The 21204-nt window shown below is 37.9% G+C and overlaps 1 protein-coding gene across 2 annotated transcripts in view; it reads left to right on the top strand.

The window, feature by feature from the left end:
* GULP1 (GULP PTB domain containing engulfment adaptor 1) overlaps positions 1-21204 on the top strand; it is a 310878-nt gene that overhangs the window by 270456 nt on the left and 19218 nt on the right. For both annotated transcript variants that reach the window (XM_061135150.1, XM_061135151.1), the window contains exons 8-9: positions 5795-5911; positions 6580-6672. In XM_061135150.1, the coding sequence (XP_060991133.1) occupies positions 5795-5911; positions 6580-6672 (210 nt within the window). The remainder of the gene's footprint in view (positions 1-5794; positions 5912-6579; positions 6673-21204) is intronic.

Genomic DNA, 21204 nt, shown 5'->3' with positions numbered 1-21204 from the left:
TTGTAGACTTTTGGATAGCATCCATTGTGACTGGCATGTAATGGTACCTCATTGAGGTTTTGATTTGCATTTCTCTAATAATGAGTGATGTTGACCATCTTTTCATGTGTTGGTTAGCCATCTGTATGTCTTCTTTGCAGAAATATCTGTTTAGATCTTTGGCCCATTTTTTGATTGGGTCATTTATTTTTCTGGAATTGAGCTGCAGGAGTTGCTTGTATATTTTTGAGATTAATCCCTTGTCTGTTGCTTCAGTTGATATTATGTTCTCCCATTCTGAGGGCTGTCTTTTCACCTTGCTTACAGTTTCCTTTGTTGTGCAAAAGCTTTTAAGTTTAATTAGGTCCCATTTGTTTATTTTTGCTTTTATTTCCAATATTCTGGGAGGTGGGTCACAGAGGCTCCTGCTGTGATTTATGTCGGAGAGTGTTTTGCCTATGTTCTCCTCTAGGAGTTTTATAGTTTCTGGTCTTACATTTAGATCTTTGATCCATTTTGAGTTTATTTTTGTGTATGGTGTTAGAAAGTGTTCTAGTTTCATTCTTTTACAAGTGGTTGACCAGTTTTCCCAGCACCACTTGTTAAAAAGGTTGTCTTTTTTCCATTGTATATTCTTTCTTCCCTTGTTGAAGATAAGGTGTCCATAGGTATGTGGATTTATCTCTAGGCTTTCTCTTCCATTGATCTATATTTCTGTCTTTGTGCCAGTACCATACTGTCTTGATGACTGGCTTTGTAGTAGATCCTGAAGTCAGGCAGGTTGATTCTTCCAGTTCCATTCTGCTTTCTCAAGATTACTTTGGCTATTTGAGGTTTTTTGTATTTCCATACAAATTGTGAAATTGTTTGTTCTAGTTCTGTGAAAAATACCGTTGGTAGCTTGATAGGGATTGCATTGAATCTATAGATTGTGTTGGGTAGTATATTCATTTTCACAATATTGATTCTTCCAATCCATGAATATGATATGTTTCTCCATCTGTTTGTGTCCTCTTTGATTTCTTTCATCAGTGTTTTATAGTTTCCTGTGTATAGGTCTTTTGTTTCTTTAGGTAGATATGCTCCTAAGTATTTTAGTCTTTTTGTTGCAATGGTGAATGGTATTGTTTCCTTAATTTCTCTTTCTGTTTTCTCATTGTTAGTGTATAGGAATGAAAGGGATTTCTGTGTGTTAATTTTATATCCTGCAAATTTACTATATTCATTGATTAGCTCTAGTAATTTTCTGGTAGAGTCTTTAGGGTTTTCTATGTAGAGGATCATGTCATTTGCAAACAGTGAGAGTTTCACTTCTTTTCCTATCTGGATTGCCTTTATTTCTTTTTCTGCTCTGATTGCTGTGGCCAACACTTCCAAAAAACTATGTTGAATAGTAGTGGAGAGAGTGGGCACCCTTGTCTTGTTCCTGATTTTAGGGGAAATGTCAAGCTGGTTTTAGAAAAGGCAGAGGAACCAGAGATCAAGTTGCCAATATCCGCTGGATCATTGAAAAAGCAAGAGAGTTCCAGAAAAACATCTATTTCTGCTTTATTGACTACGCCAAAGCCTTCAACTGTGTGGATCACAATAAACTGTGGAATATTCTGAAGGAAATGGGAATACCAGACCACCTGACCTGCCTCTTGAGAAACCTGTATGCAGGTCAGGAAGCAACAGTTAGAACTGGACATGGAACAACAGACTGGTTCCAAATAGGAAAAGGAGTACGTCAAGGCTGTATATTGTCACCCTGCTTATTTAACTTATATGCAGAGCACGTCATGAGAAATGCTGGGCTGGAAGAAGCACAAGCTGGAATTAAGATTGCCAGGAGAAATATCAATAACCTCAGATATGCAGATGACACCACCCTTATGGTAGAAAGTGAAGAGGAACTAAAAAGCCTCTTGATGAAAGTGAAAGAGGAGAGTGAAAAAGATGGCTTAAAGCTCAACATTCAGAAAACTAAGATCATGGCATCTGGTCCCATCACCTCACGGGAAATAGATGGGGAGACAGTGGAAACAGTGTCAGACTTTATTTTTTGGGGCTCCAAAATCACTGCAGATGGTGACTGCAGCCATGAAATAAAAAGATGCTTACCTCTTGGAAGGAAAGTTATGACCAACCTCGACAGCATATTAAAAAGCATAGACATTACTTTGCCAACAAAGGTCCATCTGGTCAAGGCTCTGGTTTTTCCAGTGGTCATGTATGGATGTGAGAGTTGGACTATTGAAGAAAGCTGAGCGCCGAAAAATTGATCCTTTTGAACTGTGGTGTTGGAGAAGACTCTTGAGAGTCCCTTGGATTGCAAGGAGATCCAGCCAGTCCATCCTGAAGGAGATCAGTCCTGGGTGTTCATTGGAAGGACTGATGCTGAAGCTGAAACTCCAGTACTTTGGCCACTTCATGCGAAGAGTTGACTCATTGGAAAAGACCCTGATACTGGGAAAGATTGGGGGCAGGAGGAGAAGAGGACGACAGAAGATGAGATGGCTGGATGGCATCACGGACTCATTGGGCATGAGTTTGAGTAAGCTCCGGGAGTTGGTGATGGACAGGGAGGCCTGGCATGCTGCGATTCATGGGGTTGCAAAAAGTCGGACTCGACTGAGCAACTGAACTGAACTGAACATTTTTTCAAAACACATCTGGTTCTATAATTGTGGTCTGTGCATTTAAATGGATATGTTTCATCCCCTACCCTCAAATGTGTAATGCTTGTAGATTCAGATATTCGGAATCTGAATCCAAGTTCTCCTCTAACTAACTGTGAGCCTTTAGACAAGTTACACAAAGAATTGCAGTTGCATAAGTACTTAGGGGATAATAGTAATCCCCACCTCACAGAATCATGAAAACCCATGGAGGTAATATATGGTGAACATTTACTAGGGAGTTAAGTGCCATCTACAAGGGCTTCCCTTGTAGCTCAGTTGGTAAAGAATCTGCCTGCAGTGCAGGAGACCTGGGTTCAATCCCTGGGTTGGGAAGATCCCCTGGAGAAGGAAATGGCAGCCCACTCCAGTATCCTTGCCTGAAAAATCCCATGGACAGAGGAGCCTGGTGGGCTGCAGTCCATGGGGTTGCAAACAGTTAGGCACAACTGAGCAACTAACACTAAATGCCATCTCATTTCACAACTGTACACGTATCGTATGCTAGCAAGGTGTGTGAACCAAGAACTTCCAGATGTACAAGCTGGATTTAGACAAGGCAGAGGAACCAGAGATCAAATTGCCAACATCTGTTGGATCATCGAAAAGCAAGAGAATTCCAGAAAAACATCTACCTCTGCTATACTGACTATGCTAAAGCTTTCAGCTGTGTGAATCACTCCAAACTGTGGAAAATTCTTAAATAGATGGGAATACCAGAGCACCTTACCTTCCTCGTGAGAAACCTGTATGCGGGCCAAGAAGCAACAGTTAGAACCAGACTTGGAACAACAGACTGGTTCCAAATTGGGAAAGGAGGGCATCAAGGCTGTGTAGTGTCACCCTGCTTATTTAACTTATATGCAGAGCACGTCATGAGAAACGCTGGGCTGGAGGAAGCACAAGCTGGAGTCAAGATTGCCAGGAGAAATATCCATAACCTCAGATATGCAGATGACACCACCCTTATGGTGAAAGTGAAGAGGAACTAAAAAGTCTCTTGATGAAAGTGAAAGAGGAGAGTAAAAGTGCTGACTTAAAACTCAACATTTAAAAAATAAAGATCATGCCATCTGGTCCCATCATTTTGTGGCAAATAAATGGGGAAAACAGTGGAGACTGTGACAATCTTATTTTCTTGGGCTCCAAAATCACTGCAGCTGGTGACTACAGCCATGAAATTAAAAGCTGCTTGCTCTTTGGAAGAAAAACTATGATAAACCTAGACAGCATATTAAAAAGCAGAGACATTACTTTACTGACAAATGTCTATCTAGTCAAAGCTATGGTTTTTCTAGTAGTCACATATGGATGTGCGAGTTGAATCATAAAGAAGGCTGAGGTGCCAAAGAATTGATGCTTTTGAACTGTGGTGTTGGAGAAGACTCTTGAGAGTCCCTTGGACTGCCAGGAGATCCAACCAGTCCATCCTGAAGGAAATCAGTCCTGAGTATTCATTGGAAGGACTGATGCTGAAGCTGAAGCTCCAATGCTTTGGCCACCTGATACAAGGAGCTGATTCACTGGGAAAGACCCTGATGCTGGGAAAGACTGAAGACAGGAGAGGAGACAACAGCGGGTGAGATGGTTGGATGGCATCAGCGACTCACTGGGCATGAGTTTGTGCAACTCTGGGACATGGTGAAGAATAGGTAAATTTGATGTGCTGCAGTCCATGGGGTTGCAAAGTCAGACACTACTGAGCAACTGAGCAACAACAAAAATGCCATCTTAATTAAAAATATATATCATACCTTAAAAGTGAATATGGTTTTTAAAACTTATTATTGTAAACAACCAATAATGAAGTCAAATATTATTAGTGATGCATCGACCATGTTATCATTTAAATAACTCTCTGTCTTATACACCTTGAGTATTTGAGGAAAACACATTGTCCTATTAAGAAGATACATTAAGCTCATTTTAATTTATTCAGTATTATTTAGTATTCCTTAATATAGCTTATTTTCCATCTTTTTTGTAAGACAGTCCTCTTATATAAGTATAGGCATATATTTTGCATTTTTTTAATTCACCAGGTTAGACTCTGTAACATTTTTTTATGTTTAAAAGCCTTTGTAAATGAATAGTGAACTACAAAAATAACAATGTCTTAATTAAGTAATCTGAGCTTTATTTGTAAAACATTTTTAAATTAGATTGCATATAGGATATAACAAAATTTTAAGATTTGTAGTAGATTAGTAAAAGCAGGGCATTTACAAGATTTAATATTGCTACCAGTTGTTATGTCATCTGGAGTTCTTACCATTAAATATGAAATATTTGTGATGCATTAAATCAATTAATGCCTTTACGAAATTTCTTTATAATGTTAATTAAACAAATCTTTATTTAATGTTTACACTGTTCCCACTAAGAAACTGTGATATCAGCTGAAATATCATTGGAGAAAAAATGAGCTGGTGGACTTAGACTATCTGGGGCAGTTCCTAGTAAATAGACCAGAGATAATTGTTTTATGAGGCCAAATTCAGATGACAGAACATTTCTCAGTCGTCACTGTGTTTTAAAAAATATTGTTTACTACTACTTAAAACTTTCCATATGAAAATTCATATTTCTGGTCTCATCTCACATATTTAAAATTGACAGCTCTGGGTTGGAATTGCTCATTTCCAACAATTAACTGGAACTGAATAGCAGCTGTTCCCTTTAGAGCAGGCACACCTCAGGTTTTCCACAGACACCACCCAGCCAACCTCATTCAAGTTACCTGCCAGGTTTAACAAACCCTCTTCACTAGGAAACCAAAATAAGTAGCAAAACCACAAGAAAAACTGCAGTTGGCACTATGCTTTCATTTAATAGGCACTAAATATTTGAGGAAAGGAGAAAAACAAACTAGTGGGGGAAATGCTATGATAAAAGAGATGAGAATTTGGATAGGGCTCTGGTTTCAAACTTCAACAGCTATTCATTTAATATCCAAAACATTCCTCTTTTATGTCGTGCGTGGTTTAGGCTTTGAGTGATTATGTTAGCATAGATTATTTTTGCTCATTTGCTACACTTCTGCCCCTAGACATTGCCCTTTTGAAATATGTCATGTTAATGTTTTTCTTGATTCAAAGAATAGTCTAACAGATTATTATTAAACTGCAAATCTTCTTTGTTTGGTTTTTACAAAGGCTGAAGAGATAACATTAACAATCGGCCAAGCATTTGACCTGGCGTACAGGAAGTTTCTAGAATCTGGAGGAAAAGATGTTGAAACAAGAAAACAGATTGCAGGGTTACAGAAAAGAGTGAGTAAACTAAGCTTGTCGTTTTACATTTATATGATGTAAGTACAGGGAAACTTGCATACCATCAAACAAATTTAGAAGCCCTGCCATTAAATTCCCCCACACTGATTGGAACTGCTCTCACTGTGTTCCTATGATTTTTCATTCCTGATCCCCTGCACAGTTTTTAACCATTTTATATTGAATTCCCACACGAACTTAGTGTTCTCATGTGACTTTGTTTCACTTCCTGATGCTTCTCATGGGGATCAGAGCAGCAGAAGCAGCAGATGCTGGGTAAGTGGTTTCCCATGCAGATCAGATTCCTTTATAATTAAATTACACCCTTTCTCCACTCTCTTCAAAATCATCATAAGCAAGTTTCACTGTCTTGCGGTTATACTCCAAGATTATGGGTACAGCTTGCATAGCGCTACAGGAAAACACAGAGGTATTAGGAACATGAAATTTGCACACACGTAAAAACATATTTTAAATTTAATAGTATGTCTTTCCAGTGACCTAGAATTCTATGATATAGCTCAAGCTTTATAAAATAAATTTCACCCAATGCACAAAAAAATACATTAAAAGTTTAAATAATGTGAAATCCTATTCATTAATGTAACCAGCCAATAATTTCCAAGAATAAATGTCTGAAGATTGTTCAATAATCATCTACTTTTTAGATTCAAGACTTAGAAACAGAAAATATGGAACTTAAAAACAAAGTACAAGATTTGGAAAACCAGTTAAGAATAACCCAAGTATCAACACCTCCAGTAAGTATATAGAATACATGCATGTTTTTCCTTAAAGAAACATGACTTCATGATGATAAATCATGTCTGCATCATCAACTCTTCAATAGTTCAAATATTAATAATATTCTGGGATCAGTCATTTTAAACTAAACCTAGATAGAGATAAAAGGTGCTAAATAAGATTAAAGGTTAAAATTACCTATGTAGCTCAGATCAGAGTTGTTTTTCCATGCTGCTCTTTTCTTTAGAATAATTCAGCCCTCTACTTGTTGTTTTCCTCCTTCTTTCATTCCAATTGATTACTATTTACTGAAGTTAGATTTAATGACCCAAGCCAATCTACCCTTGGAGTACTAAACTTCATTATAGAAACTGGACTCTTAACAAGATCGAATTGGTTTCTCATATTATATAGCAAGGGCTCCTACTGAGAGTGACACAGTTATATTTCACACACTAAAATCAGTGATAGTCTGTGCAGATAACTCTCCGTACATTTATAGTTAAATTATTTATTTTGGTTTAGCATACATTTGAAATCATTTTCTCATCTTAATGTATGATGCCATTATTTTCTGATTTGGTTAAAGGAATTTTTTTGGAGGGAGATAGAATTTAAAACAGTTGGTACTTTATGTAGGCAAAATATACTTGGGAATCTTATTTTCTTTTAGAGTTATCTGTATTGATATTCTCCACTAAAGTGCATATTTTGTTTTGCATTTAGAAATTTTCATATATATAACTTTTGGTATGATACTATGAATTGAAACTCAAATATGGCATTTACAAACTGCTGGAAAGAATTTTCTGCTGCAGATTTTCATTTGCAAGTCAATTTTGGTTGTCTTTAGGAAAACTCTTTAGAATATTTATATATTTATATATATATATATATATATATATATATATATACACACACACATATATATATATACACACACACACATTAATGCTATCTAGAATTGCTACTAGAATATTTCACTTAAAGGAAATCAACCATGAATATTCATTGGAAGGACCGATGCTAAAACTGAAGCCCTAATACTTTGGCCACCTGATGTGAAGAGTCAGTTCATTGGAAAAGACCCTGATGTTGGGAAAGATTGAAGGCAGGAGGAGAAGGGGGTTACAGAGGATGAGATGGTTGGATAGCATCACTGACTCAGTGGACATGAATTTTTTTTTTTTTTTGTATTTTATTTTATTTTATTTTTTTATTTTATTTATTTTTTCAGTGGGTTTTGTCATACATTGACATGAATCAGCAATAGATTTACACGTATTCCCCATCCCGATATGGAATTTAGAAAGATGGTAACGACAACCCTATATGCAAAACAGAAAAAGTGGACATGAATTTGAGCAAACTCCAGGAGATAGGGAAGGACAAGGAAACCTGGCCTGCTGTTGTTCATGGGGTCACAAAGAGTCAGACATGACTTAGTGACTAAACAACAACACTAGAATCTATTTCACCAGTTCATCACCATGAAGAATGCCTCTGTAAGAAGTTTTAAAATTGGTGTCCCCTGGAAATGGATCCAAAAACTTCTGTTTTTCTTCTAAACTGACACTTTTCCGTCTTCCGCACTGAAAGAGTTGTTTCCATCGCTTGGCATACAGTTTGTGACCATGGGGTTGATACAGCCAGCCCAGGTGAGAGAGGCCCCAGAGTTGCTGTGTGCCTCTGTAACGCACAGTGAGGTGCCCGGGCATTCTCTTTAAGCTCTGACTTTATCATAATACCGCTCTATGGATTTTTGCTGTTGCTGCTCAGTTGCTCAGTCATGTCTGACCCCAGGGACTGCAGCACGCCAGGCTTCCCTGTCCTTCACTATCTCCCAGAGTTTGCTCAAGTTCATGTTCATTGAGTTTTTATCTTTACTATCATCATCATTTGCTTCTCATCAAAATGATGATTTTGTTCTTGCCTCCCCACCACAAGGCAGAACATCAACTCTTCAACCTTTAGTCCCTTAGTGGAGTAACACTTGTTTGCATCTCATTGAAAGTCTTATAAGCCATCCTGTGAAACAGATTATTAAAAAAAGAGAAATAATTTTCTCTAAACCATTCTTTTGTACTTAATACACGTGTAGAAAATTTATTACCTTATTGATCATTTTGCAACTGGCTCAAATTATAACTTTACAATATACTTACATTCTTTTGTTGTGGTAATATCTTTGTCTATATTTTTTCTTTAACTTTTACAAAATTACTTGTCTCATAACTTTTCAGCTCCTAAAGTCTTATTTTGTGATTTTTGAAATTGCTAATACATCTTCTTAAGATTAAAAAATAGAATTTGATTCTTAAAAAAAAGTGAACTAAGCATTTTTAAATTGCTAAAGATACCTGATTTTAATATTCTGTTATAGGTATTTATTACCTTTTTAACATCTTTTTGAAGAGACTATGCACAAATATTTTTGCCTTTAATTTTCACTGTAGTTATATAGCTGAGAAATAAATTAATGTAAAACTCAGTCCATCTGTATTCCATCCCTGTTAAAATTATCTCCCTTTTTCTGATATTAAAAATAAAATAAATTAAATCACATTTCCTACCTCGTAGCTCAGTCAGTAAAGAACCTGCCTGCAATGCAGGACACCCAGGTTCAATTCCTGAGTCAGGAAGATCCCCTGGAGCAGGAAATGGCAACCCACTCCAGTATTCTTGCCTAGAGAATTCCATTGACTGTAGCCTGGGGTCGCAAGAGTTGGACACAACTTAGCAACTAAACCACAACCACAATTATTTAGTAATTATGAAATATTCCCATGCTCATAAATATCCACTCTTCTGAAAGTTTATTAATGATTCAAACTTTTGATATTGAATTTGAAAAATAATGAAAATTCTAAATAGTTAAAATATAAATTTAAAGTATATGTATCTCTTGTCTAATAGCTTGCAATGGGCCTATAGTAAAGCAAATTTCCATTAAGTTGGCTATATTTTACATATGTACTTTCTTACGAAGTGTGAGCATTAATTTTACAGGACATGCTGCTGGAACACCAGGTACCTCACAGAGTCTAGCAGAGTTCACACACAGAAAATCACTATTGGACTTATAACTCCAGAAATGAGATTCTACACATTTTGTTTGCTTTTTCTCAGAGGACTGAGGCTAGAATGCTCCAAAATTGCTAAAATTTTGGCAGCTTGTTTAAAAGATTAGCCAGCAATTTATATATTAATTGAAAAGCATGGGAGTAAATTATGAATCCCATTATGCATGCTGAAATTACAATATAGGGAGGTTTGTTATATAGGATTAATTTGGCTTCAGATTCTCCATGAGTTTTGAGTGTGTAGTAATGAGAAGAAGCCCTAACACAGATGACTCTTCACCCAAAAGAAGCCTTAAATCTCCCAGGAGCCAAACTTTCCTAAATCATACAGAAGTAATCATTCTTTTGCTAACTCCAGTTCAAAAATGGTTCTCTATAAATAATGTGATACTATAATTTGGCCCTTAAAAAATAAATACTTAATGCAGTAGTTTTCTGAAATATCAGAATTTGCCAGTCAAACACAATATAGTCCACATCGAGCAACTACTAGTCAAGGTAAAATAGAAGATTTATCTCTAATTTCAGCATTAAAATAATCTTTATGAGAGAGGGAGGAAAGAGAACAAAAGTAGGAACAGAATTTGAGGGTTTTGTGGTATTAAAAGTAATGTAGAAAATGAAAATAATGTAAATTACTGGTATGGATGCTATTCTTGTCAGATCAGTATATAATGAAGTAGCTGATAAAGTTAGTTATGGGAAGAATCAGAAAAATAAACACTTTTGGTAAAATTTATGGATAACTAAAAGGTAACAAGCCATCTACCCTAGTAAATAATACAAAGTTAAAAAGCTGAATTTCTGTAACATCAGTTCAGTTCAGTCACTCATTTGTGTCTGACTCCTTGTGACCCCATGGGTTGCAGCACACCAGGCTTCCCTGTCCATTACCAACTCCCAGAGCTACTCAAACTCACGCCCACTGGGTTGGTGATGCCATCCAACCATCTTATCGTCTGTTGCCCCCTTGTACTCCTGCCGTCAGTCTTTCCCAGTATCAGGGTCTTTTCCAATGAGTCAGTTCTTTGCATCAGGTGGCCAAAGTATTGGAGTTTCAGCTTCAGCATCAGTCCTTCCAATGAATATTCAGGACTTATTTCCTTTAGGATGGACTGGTTGGATCTCCTTGCTGTCCAAGGGACTCTCAAGAATCTTCCTTAACACCACAGTTCAAAAGCATCAATTCTTAGGTGCTCAGTTTTCTTTTAGTCCAACTTTCACATCCATACATGACTGCTGGAAAAACCGTAGCTTTGACTATACAGACCTTTGTCGACAAAGCAATGTCTCTGCTTTTTAATATGCTGTCTAGGTTGCTCATAGGTTTTCTTCCAAGGGGCAAGCATCTTTTAATTTCATGGCTGCAATCACCATCTGCAGTGATGTTGGAGCCCAAGAAAATAGTCTGTCACTGTTTCCATTGTTTCCGCATCTATTTGCCATGAAATGATGGGACTGGATGCCATGATCTTAGTTTTCTGAATGTTGAGTTTTAACCCAACTTTTGAACTCTCCTCTTCTCAATTTCATCTAGAGGCTCCTTAGTTCTCCTTCACTTTCTGCCATAAGGGTGGTGTCATCTGCATATCTGAGGTTATTGATATTTCTCCCATCAGTCTTGATTCCAGCTTGTGCTTCATCCAGCCTAGCATTTCTCATGATGTACTCTGCATATAAGTTAAATAAGCAGGGTGACAATATACAGCCTTGACATACTCCTTTCCAAATTTGGAACCAGTCTGTTGTTTCATGTCCAGTTCTAACTGTTGCTTCTTGAATGGCAAACAGATTTCTCAGGAAGCAGGTCAGGTGGTCTGCTATTCCCATCTCTTTAAGAATATTCCATAGTCTGTTGTTATCCAAACAGTCAAAGGCTTTGGCATAGTCAATAAAGCAGAAGTAGATTTTTTCTGGAACTCTCTTGCCTTTTCGATGATCCAATGGAGTTGGCAATTTAATCTCTGGTTCTCTGCCTTTTCTCAATCCAGCTTGGACATCTGGAAGTTCACGGTTCACATACTGTTGAAGCCTGGCTTGGAGAATATTGAGCATTACTTTGCTAGTGTGTGAGATGAGTGCTGTCGTGCAGTAGTTTGAGCATTCTTTGGCATTGCCTTTCTTTGGGATTGGAATGAAAACTGACCTTTGGCCACTGCTGAGTTTCCAAATTTGCTGGCATATTGAGTGTAGCACTTTCACAGCATCATCTTTTAGGAGTTCAAATAGTTCAACAGGAATTCCATCACCTCCACTAGCTTTGTTCATACTGTTGCTTCCTAAGGCCCACTTGACTTCTCATTCCAGGACGTCTGGCTCTAGGTGAATGATCACACCATTATGGTTATCTGGGTCATGAAGATCTTTTTTGTATAGTTCTGTGTATTCTTGCCACCTCTTCTTAACATCTTCTGCTTCTGTTAGGTCCCTACCATTTCTGTCCTTTATTGAGCCCATCTTTGCAGAAATGTTCCCTTGGTATCTCTAATTTTCTTGAAGAGATCTCTTGTCTTTCCTATTCTATTATTTTCCTCTGGTATTTCTTTGCATTGATCACTGAGGAAGGCTTTCTTATCTCTCCTTGTTATTCTTTGGAACTTTGCATTCAAATGGGTATATCTTTCCTTTTCTCCATTGCCTTTCACTTTTCTTTTCTCAGCTATTTGTAAGGCCTCCTCAGACAACCATTTTGCTTTTTTGCATTTCTTTTTCTTAGAGATGGTCTTGATCCCTGTCTCCTGTACAGTGTCACGAACCTCTGTCCATAGTTCTTCAGGCACTCTGTCTATCAGATCTAATCCCTTGAATCTATTTGTCACTTCCATTGTATAAGCATAAGGGATTTGATTTAGTTCATACCTCAATGGTTTTCCCTACTTTCTTCAATTTAAGTCTGTCATTGGCAATAAGGAGTTCATAATCTGAGTCAGTTAGCTCCTGCTCTTGTTTTTGCTGACTGTACAGAGCTTCTCCATCTTTGGCTGCAGAGAATATATTCAGTCTGATTTCTGTACTGACCATCTGGTGATGTCCATGTGCAGCCAACACTCCAGCGCCGCACAGCCTTCTGTAACATAGAACAATCATTTAGAGGATCAGATCTTCTATTAAGAAATTTCAATCTTATAGATGGTGATCCTTTGTTGCTGTTTTTATTAAGTCACTCAATCATGTCCAACTGTTTTTGACCCCATGAACTGAAGCATGCCAGGCTTTCCTGTCCTTCACTATCTCCCAGCGTTTGCTCAAACTCATGTACACTGAGTCAGTGATGTTGTCCAAATATCTCATGCTCTATTGACCCCTTTCTCCTGCCCTCAATCTTTCCCAGCATCAGGGTCTTTTCCAGTGAGTCGGCTCTTGGCATCAGGTAACCAAAGTTCTGGACCTTCAGCTTCAGAATCAGTCCTTCCAATGAATTGTTGTTGTTTTTCAGTCGCTCAGTCATGGCCAACTCTTTGTGACCCATGGACTGCAGCACGCCAGGCTTCCCTGTCCTTTACCATCTCCCAGAGCTTGCTCAAACTCATGTCCTGTGGGTTGGTGATGCCATCCAACCATCTTGGTTGTGGATGTCCCCAACCAAGGGGACATCCTCTGTTGTGCCCTTCTCCTGCCTTCAATCCTGCCCAGCATCAGGATCTTTTCCAATGAGTCAGTTCTTCACATTGGGTGGCCAAAGTATTGGAGCTTTAGCTTTAGCATCAGTCCTTCCAATGAATATTCAGAGTTGATTTCCTTAAGAATTGACTGATTTGACCTCCTAGGAGTCCAAGGGACTCTCAAGAGTCTTCTACAACACCACAGTTCAAAAACATCAATTCTTTGGTGCTCAGCTTCTTTATAGTCCAACTCTTACATCCACAGATGACCACTGGAAAAACCATAGCCTTGACTAGACAGACCTTTGTCAGCAAAGTAATGTCTCTGCTTTTTAACATGCTGTCTAAGTTTGTCATAGCCTTTCTTCCAAGGAGCAAATGTCTTTTAATTTCCTGGCTGCAGTCACCGTCCACCACTCCAGTGATTTTGGAGCCCAAAAAAATAAAGTCTGTCACAGTTTCCATTGTTTCCCCATTTATTTGGCATGAAGTGGTGGGACTGGATACCATGTTTTAGCCTTCTGAATGTTGAGTTTTGAGAGAGCTTTTTCACTCTTGTTCTTCACTTTCATGAAGAGGCTCTTGAGTTCCTCATTATTCTATGTTAAATCATAGATTAAAAATGTGAGGCCTTGTTGAGTAGAATGATCCAGATGCAGAAACTTTGTACTCTAAGGAGTCACTGTGTGGATGAGAACATTTCCTTCTCCATGAATCTTACTGACCTAGGGATCAAACTTATATCTCCTGCATTTGCAGGAGGATTCTTTACCACTGAGTCACATGGGAAGCCCCATGATACAGTAATTGATTTTAAAGTGCTCTTTTTCTGTCATCATTTGGACTATTGTTTATTGTAGTTAAGATGCCCAGTATAAAATTTAGTGTGAGATTTTAGTTCTAGCTTCTGTGGTGGCTCAGATGGTCAGGAATCTGCTGGAAATACAGGATACCTAGACTCAATCCCTGGGTGGAGAAGGTCCCCTGGAGAAGGAAATGACTACCCACTCCAGTATTCTTTGGAGAATTCCAAGGACAGAGGAGCCTGGTGGGCTACAGTCCGCAGGGCTGCAGAGTCAGACGTGACTGAGAAACTAGCACTTCACTTTCACATAGTTCTAGCTAAGGAAAACGAAATAAGGGACTTTTTTGTGCTCAGGATTATTGTGTTATATAATAATATATAATACTTAAATAAGTATTATATTAAAACACATTTCTAACAACAAAACTGTATACCATTATATATCCCAAATTCTTTTTCATTTAAAACCAATTCCTCGTACTAAATGAAAGCCTACTCCTATTTTTCATCTTTTCTTGTGTAAACTGGCGTGTTGTCTTTAAACTTGTCCTTAACAACCAGAATGCTTATAAGTCTCCTAAACACCACTTGGATGATTCAATTTTGGGTTCCTTTTCTGGCAAATGAAATATCCTTTGATAGTACCCATATTGCATACCTCTGTATCATATTGAAATTGTGGAAATCTTTTCATTGGTTTTAGAAACTGGGTCTTTATTTTATACAGTCATTTAGATACACTGAGAAATTTCCGTTGCTTGACTGTGCTGTTTGCTGTGTTCTAGTGGTTTGGCAATAGATTAGAGGTTGGGTTTTCCACCATTTGGTTCTAATTAACTAGGGACAATCTGATTTCCATTTGTTACATTCGCATGGCAGTGCTGCCTGTATTTATATCAGAAAAAAAAGGTTTATTCTGCCCTCCTAGCCTTGTGAGCACTCCAGAGGATCGCTCCATTATAAGATGTGGACATAGCAAGTTAAATCAAATTGTTCTTCATATTCTTGTGTCTGCATGCTTACATTTTACTTTTCTGGCTATAGAAGGTTTTAACCAAATCAGATCATTGCCAGGAAGTTAAATGAATAAAATTGCAGTTCTAAGAAGCATTGGACTTTCTCTTGCTGAGTAAAATAAATGTCTCCCTTTCAATTAAACCAACTGTTACTGGATAAAAGTCTACCTTTGCATAATCAACTGTGTGGCCACTGATTAGACGTGATAGGGCAAATTATACCCTAAACTGTGTATTTCATTGTGGGTAAATAAAACTGCCTATTTATCTTCCTCTGGGGTTTTCTCAACTGCTATTGAAGATGGGCATGGGCAGATTGTGAAAACTCTCAATTACACAACGAACCAAATGTGAATCTTTAAACAAAAGCATAAAGTTTAAACATGAACATTGATTCAAGAATATTTGTTGCCCACAGAAAAAAGATAACCAGTTCACAACTTCACTTTCACAACTGTTACTTCCACAAATGATGGTTGTAAAGAAGTAAACCCTGCCTAATTTGAAGAAAAATATATTTCATTCCTGTTCTTACTATGAGTAGCTAATCAAGTCATTTGATCTCTTCTTGCTCCAGATGACTGGAAGAGCTAGGCATCTCTGTTGAAACTATGAATCCAAAGAATTTATTTTTTAAATATAATTCTAAGTAGAATTTTAAATTCTACTATTTTAATGATTGTAATAAATCATGTTTTAATCTTGAAATTATTTGTTTTATGTTTTAAAAGAGTCTCTGGAGATTTATACTGCCAAAATATCTAGCAGCATAAAATAAAATTTCAATATCATCTAATATTTCTATAGGTATTAACAAAGAATGTTTAATCTTTAATGGATTTTTTGTTATTGTTTAAGTGTATTAAATATTAACTGATAGGATTCAAACCCTTTTATTATGTCTTATCATTGTCATTCTTAGGCAGATATCAAGGTTGAAATATTCATCATGGCCTAATATACCAAGCCTTTAGTCACTGAAAGAAAGAGCTGCAAAACTATAATAGCTATAAATTTTAATTATGGACAGTCATTATTAATATGTCTGAATAACCTAATAACTTCTGCATAATTAACATATAATTATTGAGCATAGATTTCCTCATTTCCCTTAGTATAATAATTCAGATCCCATGCACCTTCCTAAAGACCAAAGCACTTATAATTGTGAGCATAAGAGGATTAAACGGTAGCGCCATCAACTTCTGTAGCAAAGTTCCAAAATTGTGGTTTCGAGCCATCTATCAAAATACTGACAGAACGCCCAACATAAAAAATATCAAGCCATTTTTATCTGAACTGTGTATTTAATTTCTAAAAAAAAAAAAAAATTCTCAAGCACTTAAAAAAGGAAAATTAAAAAATAACTAGTTCCTGAATCCTTAACTTCAGAGATACTACTCAGAATATTTATCCAGTGTCCAAAATGCCACTGTATACCACTTAGGGGCTGTAGTCACATATTCTTATTCTTATTTACTAGGCCTAATAGATTGGGGCAGAATCAGACACTAGTGAAATATGTCTGTGTATTTAAACATGCTGGGTTTAGATTTCATTCCTAAAAGGAATCAGACAGAATATCTAATTCCCTAAGTTGAATTGTTTGTAAGTTGAGAATCACAAACGCAAATGTCAGCAGACCCCAGGCTGTGGCATAAACGTGTGTCCTTGCCATGGGGGCAGAGAGGAGATGGAGGGCAGACACCACCTTGAGAGGCACAGCTATTTCTCAATACCAGTCCAGTAATTTTACATAAATTTGTGGCCCACTTTGTGGATTTTCTAACTTCTAAACAGACTCTCTAGATTTTTAAGATACAATCTTAACTTTAACCTGTAAGCAACTGAATCAATATTTTAAAGACTGGTATGAGCTAACAAAAAATCCTACTTGACCAAATGTAGATTTCTGATGACCAAAAGGAAACTGGGCTTCCCAGGCGATGCTAGTGGTAAAGAACCTACCTGCAAACCCAGGAGGCATAACAGACACGGCCTCAGTCCCTCTGTCAGGAAGACCCCCTGGAGGGGGGCACGGCTGCCCTCTCCAGTATTCTTGCCTGGACAGTCCCATGGACAGAGGAGCCTGGCAGACTCTGGTCCACAGGGTTTCAAAGAGTCAGACGCAACTCAGCACACAGGCACATGCAAAAGGAAAATAGTAAGAATTAGTTAGTGTTAGAATTTTTAAACTTTGGATTCTAAAATCATTGATAGATAGCCCTGCTTTACCATTGAGAGTAAAAATAGCTCTTAATTGGGGTGCTTGCATATTCAATTATTTTCATATGATGTACATTCTTCATTTATACAAGTATACTTTCTCAGAGGAAGTAGAATGCAAGTATTAACACTATGATAAAACACTAGAACACTTTTAAGTTAGGTTTTTCTGGGCTTCAGTTTGCTTTGAGGAACCTGGTAATATATTTTGGTCAATACAAATCATAAAACAATATAGAGTACTCCCATTTATAAGCCAAATGATCCCAGGGATAACTTCCAGTTAATATATTTTTATGTTCTACTCAATTCGGATGTCCTTATCAGTTACAGTTTAAGTTACAACAGTTGCTGGAGTATAAATTAGATAAAAATATTAATTGACAGTTTATTATATACCAAGTAATCTGTTTTACAGAATATTTAGAAAGACAAAGTTTTGTCCACCAGGAGCTTAGAGCTGTTACCTATAACTAAGTAAAGTTTGCCACCAACTACAGAATTTTACAGTGAATTATATAGACCATAAAATAGATCTTAAAATTATACACATACATGCATACATGTACGCATATCTATAGACAGGTCAATAGGGAGAGCAATCATTATGTAACTGGAGATGCATATTAATGTGCTTCCCAGGTGGATCAGGGGTAAAGAACCCACCTGCCAATGCTGGAGATGCAAGTTCAATCCCTGAGTCAGGAAGAGCCCCTGGAGGAGGAAATGGCAATCCACTCCAGTATTCTTTCTTGGAAAAGCCCATGGACAGAGGAGCCTGGCACGCTAAGTCCATGGGGTCACAAGAGTCAGAGGCAACTTAGCAACTGAGCACGCATGCATGTGCGTGTTAATAGTGATAAATTATATAACTCGGACCATCATAGACTTGTTTCCACACTGAATGCTTTCCTCGACTTGAATCTCTCACTTTACACTGCCTTGTATCCCTCTCTGCTTCCTGAAATGGGTGAAGTGACTTCTACTTTAAAGATGCTTTCAAGCTTGTTGTTTCTCCTAACTATAATTTTAGTTACCACCTTTCACCATGAAGTTTATCAAAAGCCAGATTTGTGTTGGCTACCACCAAGTCCTATTAGTGTTGAAAAATATCTGCAGTATGATTTGTAGCCTAGAAGTCTGGCTCCAGGCCAAATCCTCCAGACCCTACAAAGTTACAAAGTCTTTCTGTGGCAAGCCTCATGGGGGAAAGCTGCTGCACATTTAGCGCATTGCGTGGAGTGGAGTTGCAGTCCAGGACTTGGCCCCTGCCCCACCTAGGCAGCCACACTGTTACTTACACATAGCTGCATTTCAGTCCAGGTGCCTCCATTTGCAGGCCTCCTTATTGGAGGCCCTTGGCCTAGGCCTCTCTTTAATGGTCTCATCCAGACCATCTTTTGGGGGCCTTGAAAACACATTTCAACACTTCAGTTCAGTTCAGTCACTCAGGCGTGTCCAACTCATTATGACCCCAAGAACTGCAGCACCATTATGACCCCATGAACTGCAGCACGCCAGGCTTCTCTGTCAATCACCAACTCCCGGAGCTTGCTCAAACTCACGTCCATCGAGTCAGTGATGCCACCCAACCATCTCATCCTCTATCGTCTCCTTCTTCTCCTGCCTTCAATCTTTCCAGCATCAAGGTCTTTTCAAATGAGTCAGTTCTTTGCATCAGGTGGCCAGAGTATTGGAGCTTCATTTCAGCATCAGTCCTTCCAATGAATATTCAAGATTTATTTCCCTTAGGACTGGCTGGTTTGATCTCCTAGGAGTCCAAGAGAGTCTCAAGAGTCTTCAACACCACAGTTCAAAAGCATCAATTCTTTGGCACTCAGCGTTCTTTATGATCTGACTCTCACATCCACACATGGCTACTGGAAAAACAATAGCTTTGACTATACAGACCTTTGTCCACAAAGTGATGTCTCTGCTTTTTAATATGCTGTCTAGGTTGGCCATAGGTTTCCTTCCAAGGAGCAAGTGTCTTTTAATTTCATGGCTGCAATCACCATCTGCAGTGATTTTGGAGCCCAAGAAAATAAAATCTGTCACTGTTTCCACTGTTTCCTCATCTATTTGCATGAAGTGATGGGACTGGATGCCATGATCTTTTCTGAATGTTGAGTTTTAAGCCAGCTTTTTAAACTCTCCTCTTTCATTTCATCAAGAGGCTCTTTAGTTCCTCTTTGCTTTCTGCCATAAGTGTGGTGTCATCTGCATATCTGAGGTTATGGATATTTCCCCCCAGCAATCTTGATTCCAGCTTGTGCTTCATCCAACCCAGCATTTCACATGATGTACTCTGCATATAAGTTAAATAAGCAGGGTGACAATATATAGCTTTGATCTACTCCTTTCCCAATTTGGAACCAGTCTGTGGTCTCATGTCCAGTTCTAACTGTTGCTTCTTGACATGCATACAGGTTTCTCAGGAGGTAGATATGATGGTCTGGTATTCTCATCGCTTTAAGAATTTTCCACAGTTTGTTGTGATCCACACAGTCAGAGGCTTTAGTGTAGTCAGAGAAGAAGTAGATGTTTTTCTGCAATTCTCTTGCTTTTTCTATGGTCCAACAGATGTTGGCAATTTGATCTCTAGTTTGCCTTTTCTAAATCCAGCCTGAACATCTGGAAATTCTCAGTTCATGTACTGTATTTTATTGAATACATTGTATTCATTGTATTGAATACATTGTATCAATACTGTACATGTATTGAAGTCTAGCTTGGAGAATTCTGAGCATTACTTTGCTAGCATGTGAGATGAGTGCAGTTGTGCACTAGTTTTAACGTTCTTTGGCATTTCCTTTCTTTGGGATTGGAATGAAAACTGACCTTTTCCAGTCCTGTGACCACTGCTGAGTTTTCAAAATTTTCTCACATATTGACTGCAGCACTCTAACCACATCATCTTTTAGGATTTGAAATCGCTCAGATAGAATTTCATCATCTGCACTAGCTTTGTTCACAGTGATGCTTCCGAAGGTCCACTTCACTTTGCACTCCAGGATGTCTGGCTCTAGATGAGTTATCACACATCATGGTTATCCGGTTCATTAAGATCTTTTTTGTACAGTTCTTCTATGTATTCTTGCCACCTCTTCTTAATATCTTCTGCTTCTGTTAGGTCCATACTATTTTTGTCCTTTATTGTGCCCATCTTTACATGAAATGATCCCTTGGTATTGCTCCACTAGAGAAATACTAGTGGTATTTCTCCAGTAAAGCTCAGTTTTAAGTATCTTCTACTCTTAGTTCTTTTCCCTGATCTTCCCTCTGTACCCCTATCCTCTCCCCCAAATCCAAACCAAACCAGAAGGAACCTTTTGTTCAGGGCTCCCTGGCAAGAGAGAGAGAATGCCCTGCTTCTGTAATGATGCTTCTGACCTTTGCCCAGTGCCATTCATTGGGGAATGGGACCTTGATGAAGCCAGCACTTTCTTTTTGGCCTCTTGCTTACACTATCACAGTAAGTGAATAAAGGCTCAATTATTATGTACTTTCATTTGTGAGGTTGTTTTAAATGACCACTCTGACATCTGGCTGCTCAACTCTGTCCAACTCAGTATTTGACAATAGCTTTCATTGATGTAATGAAAATAGCTTCCAAAAGTCATCCAAAGACTGACCTTATACAGTATTCTATAATACTTGTTTATTATTATGTATCTCTTTGATTTATTTGAAGTCACTCAACAATGCCTCTGAACATCCCCCCAAAATTTTACCACTTTGAACTCACTGCCTATAGAAAAGGCATGATGACTGGAGTCAGATTGTTTTGAATTTTGACTTTGCTTCTTACCTTACA

This window comes from Dama dama, chromosome 33 (assembly GCF_033118175.1).
Source record: "Dama dama isolate Ldn47 chromosome 33, ASM3311817v1, whole genome shotgun sequence".
NCBI lineage: Eukaryota > Metazoa > Chordata > Mammalia > Artiodactyla > Cervidae > Dama > Dama dama.
This window is presented reverse-complemented; position numbering and strand designations above follow the sequence as displayed.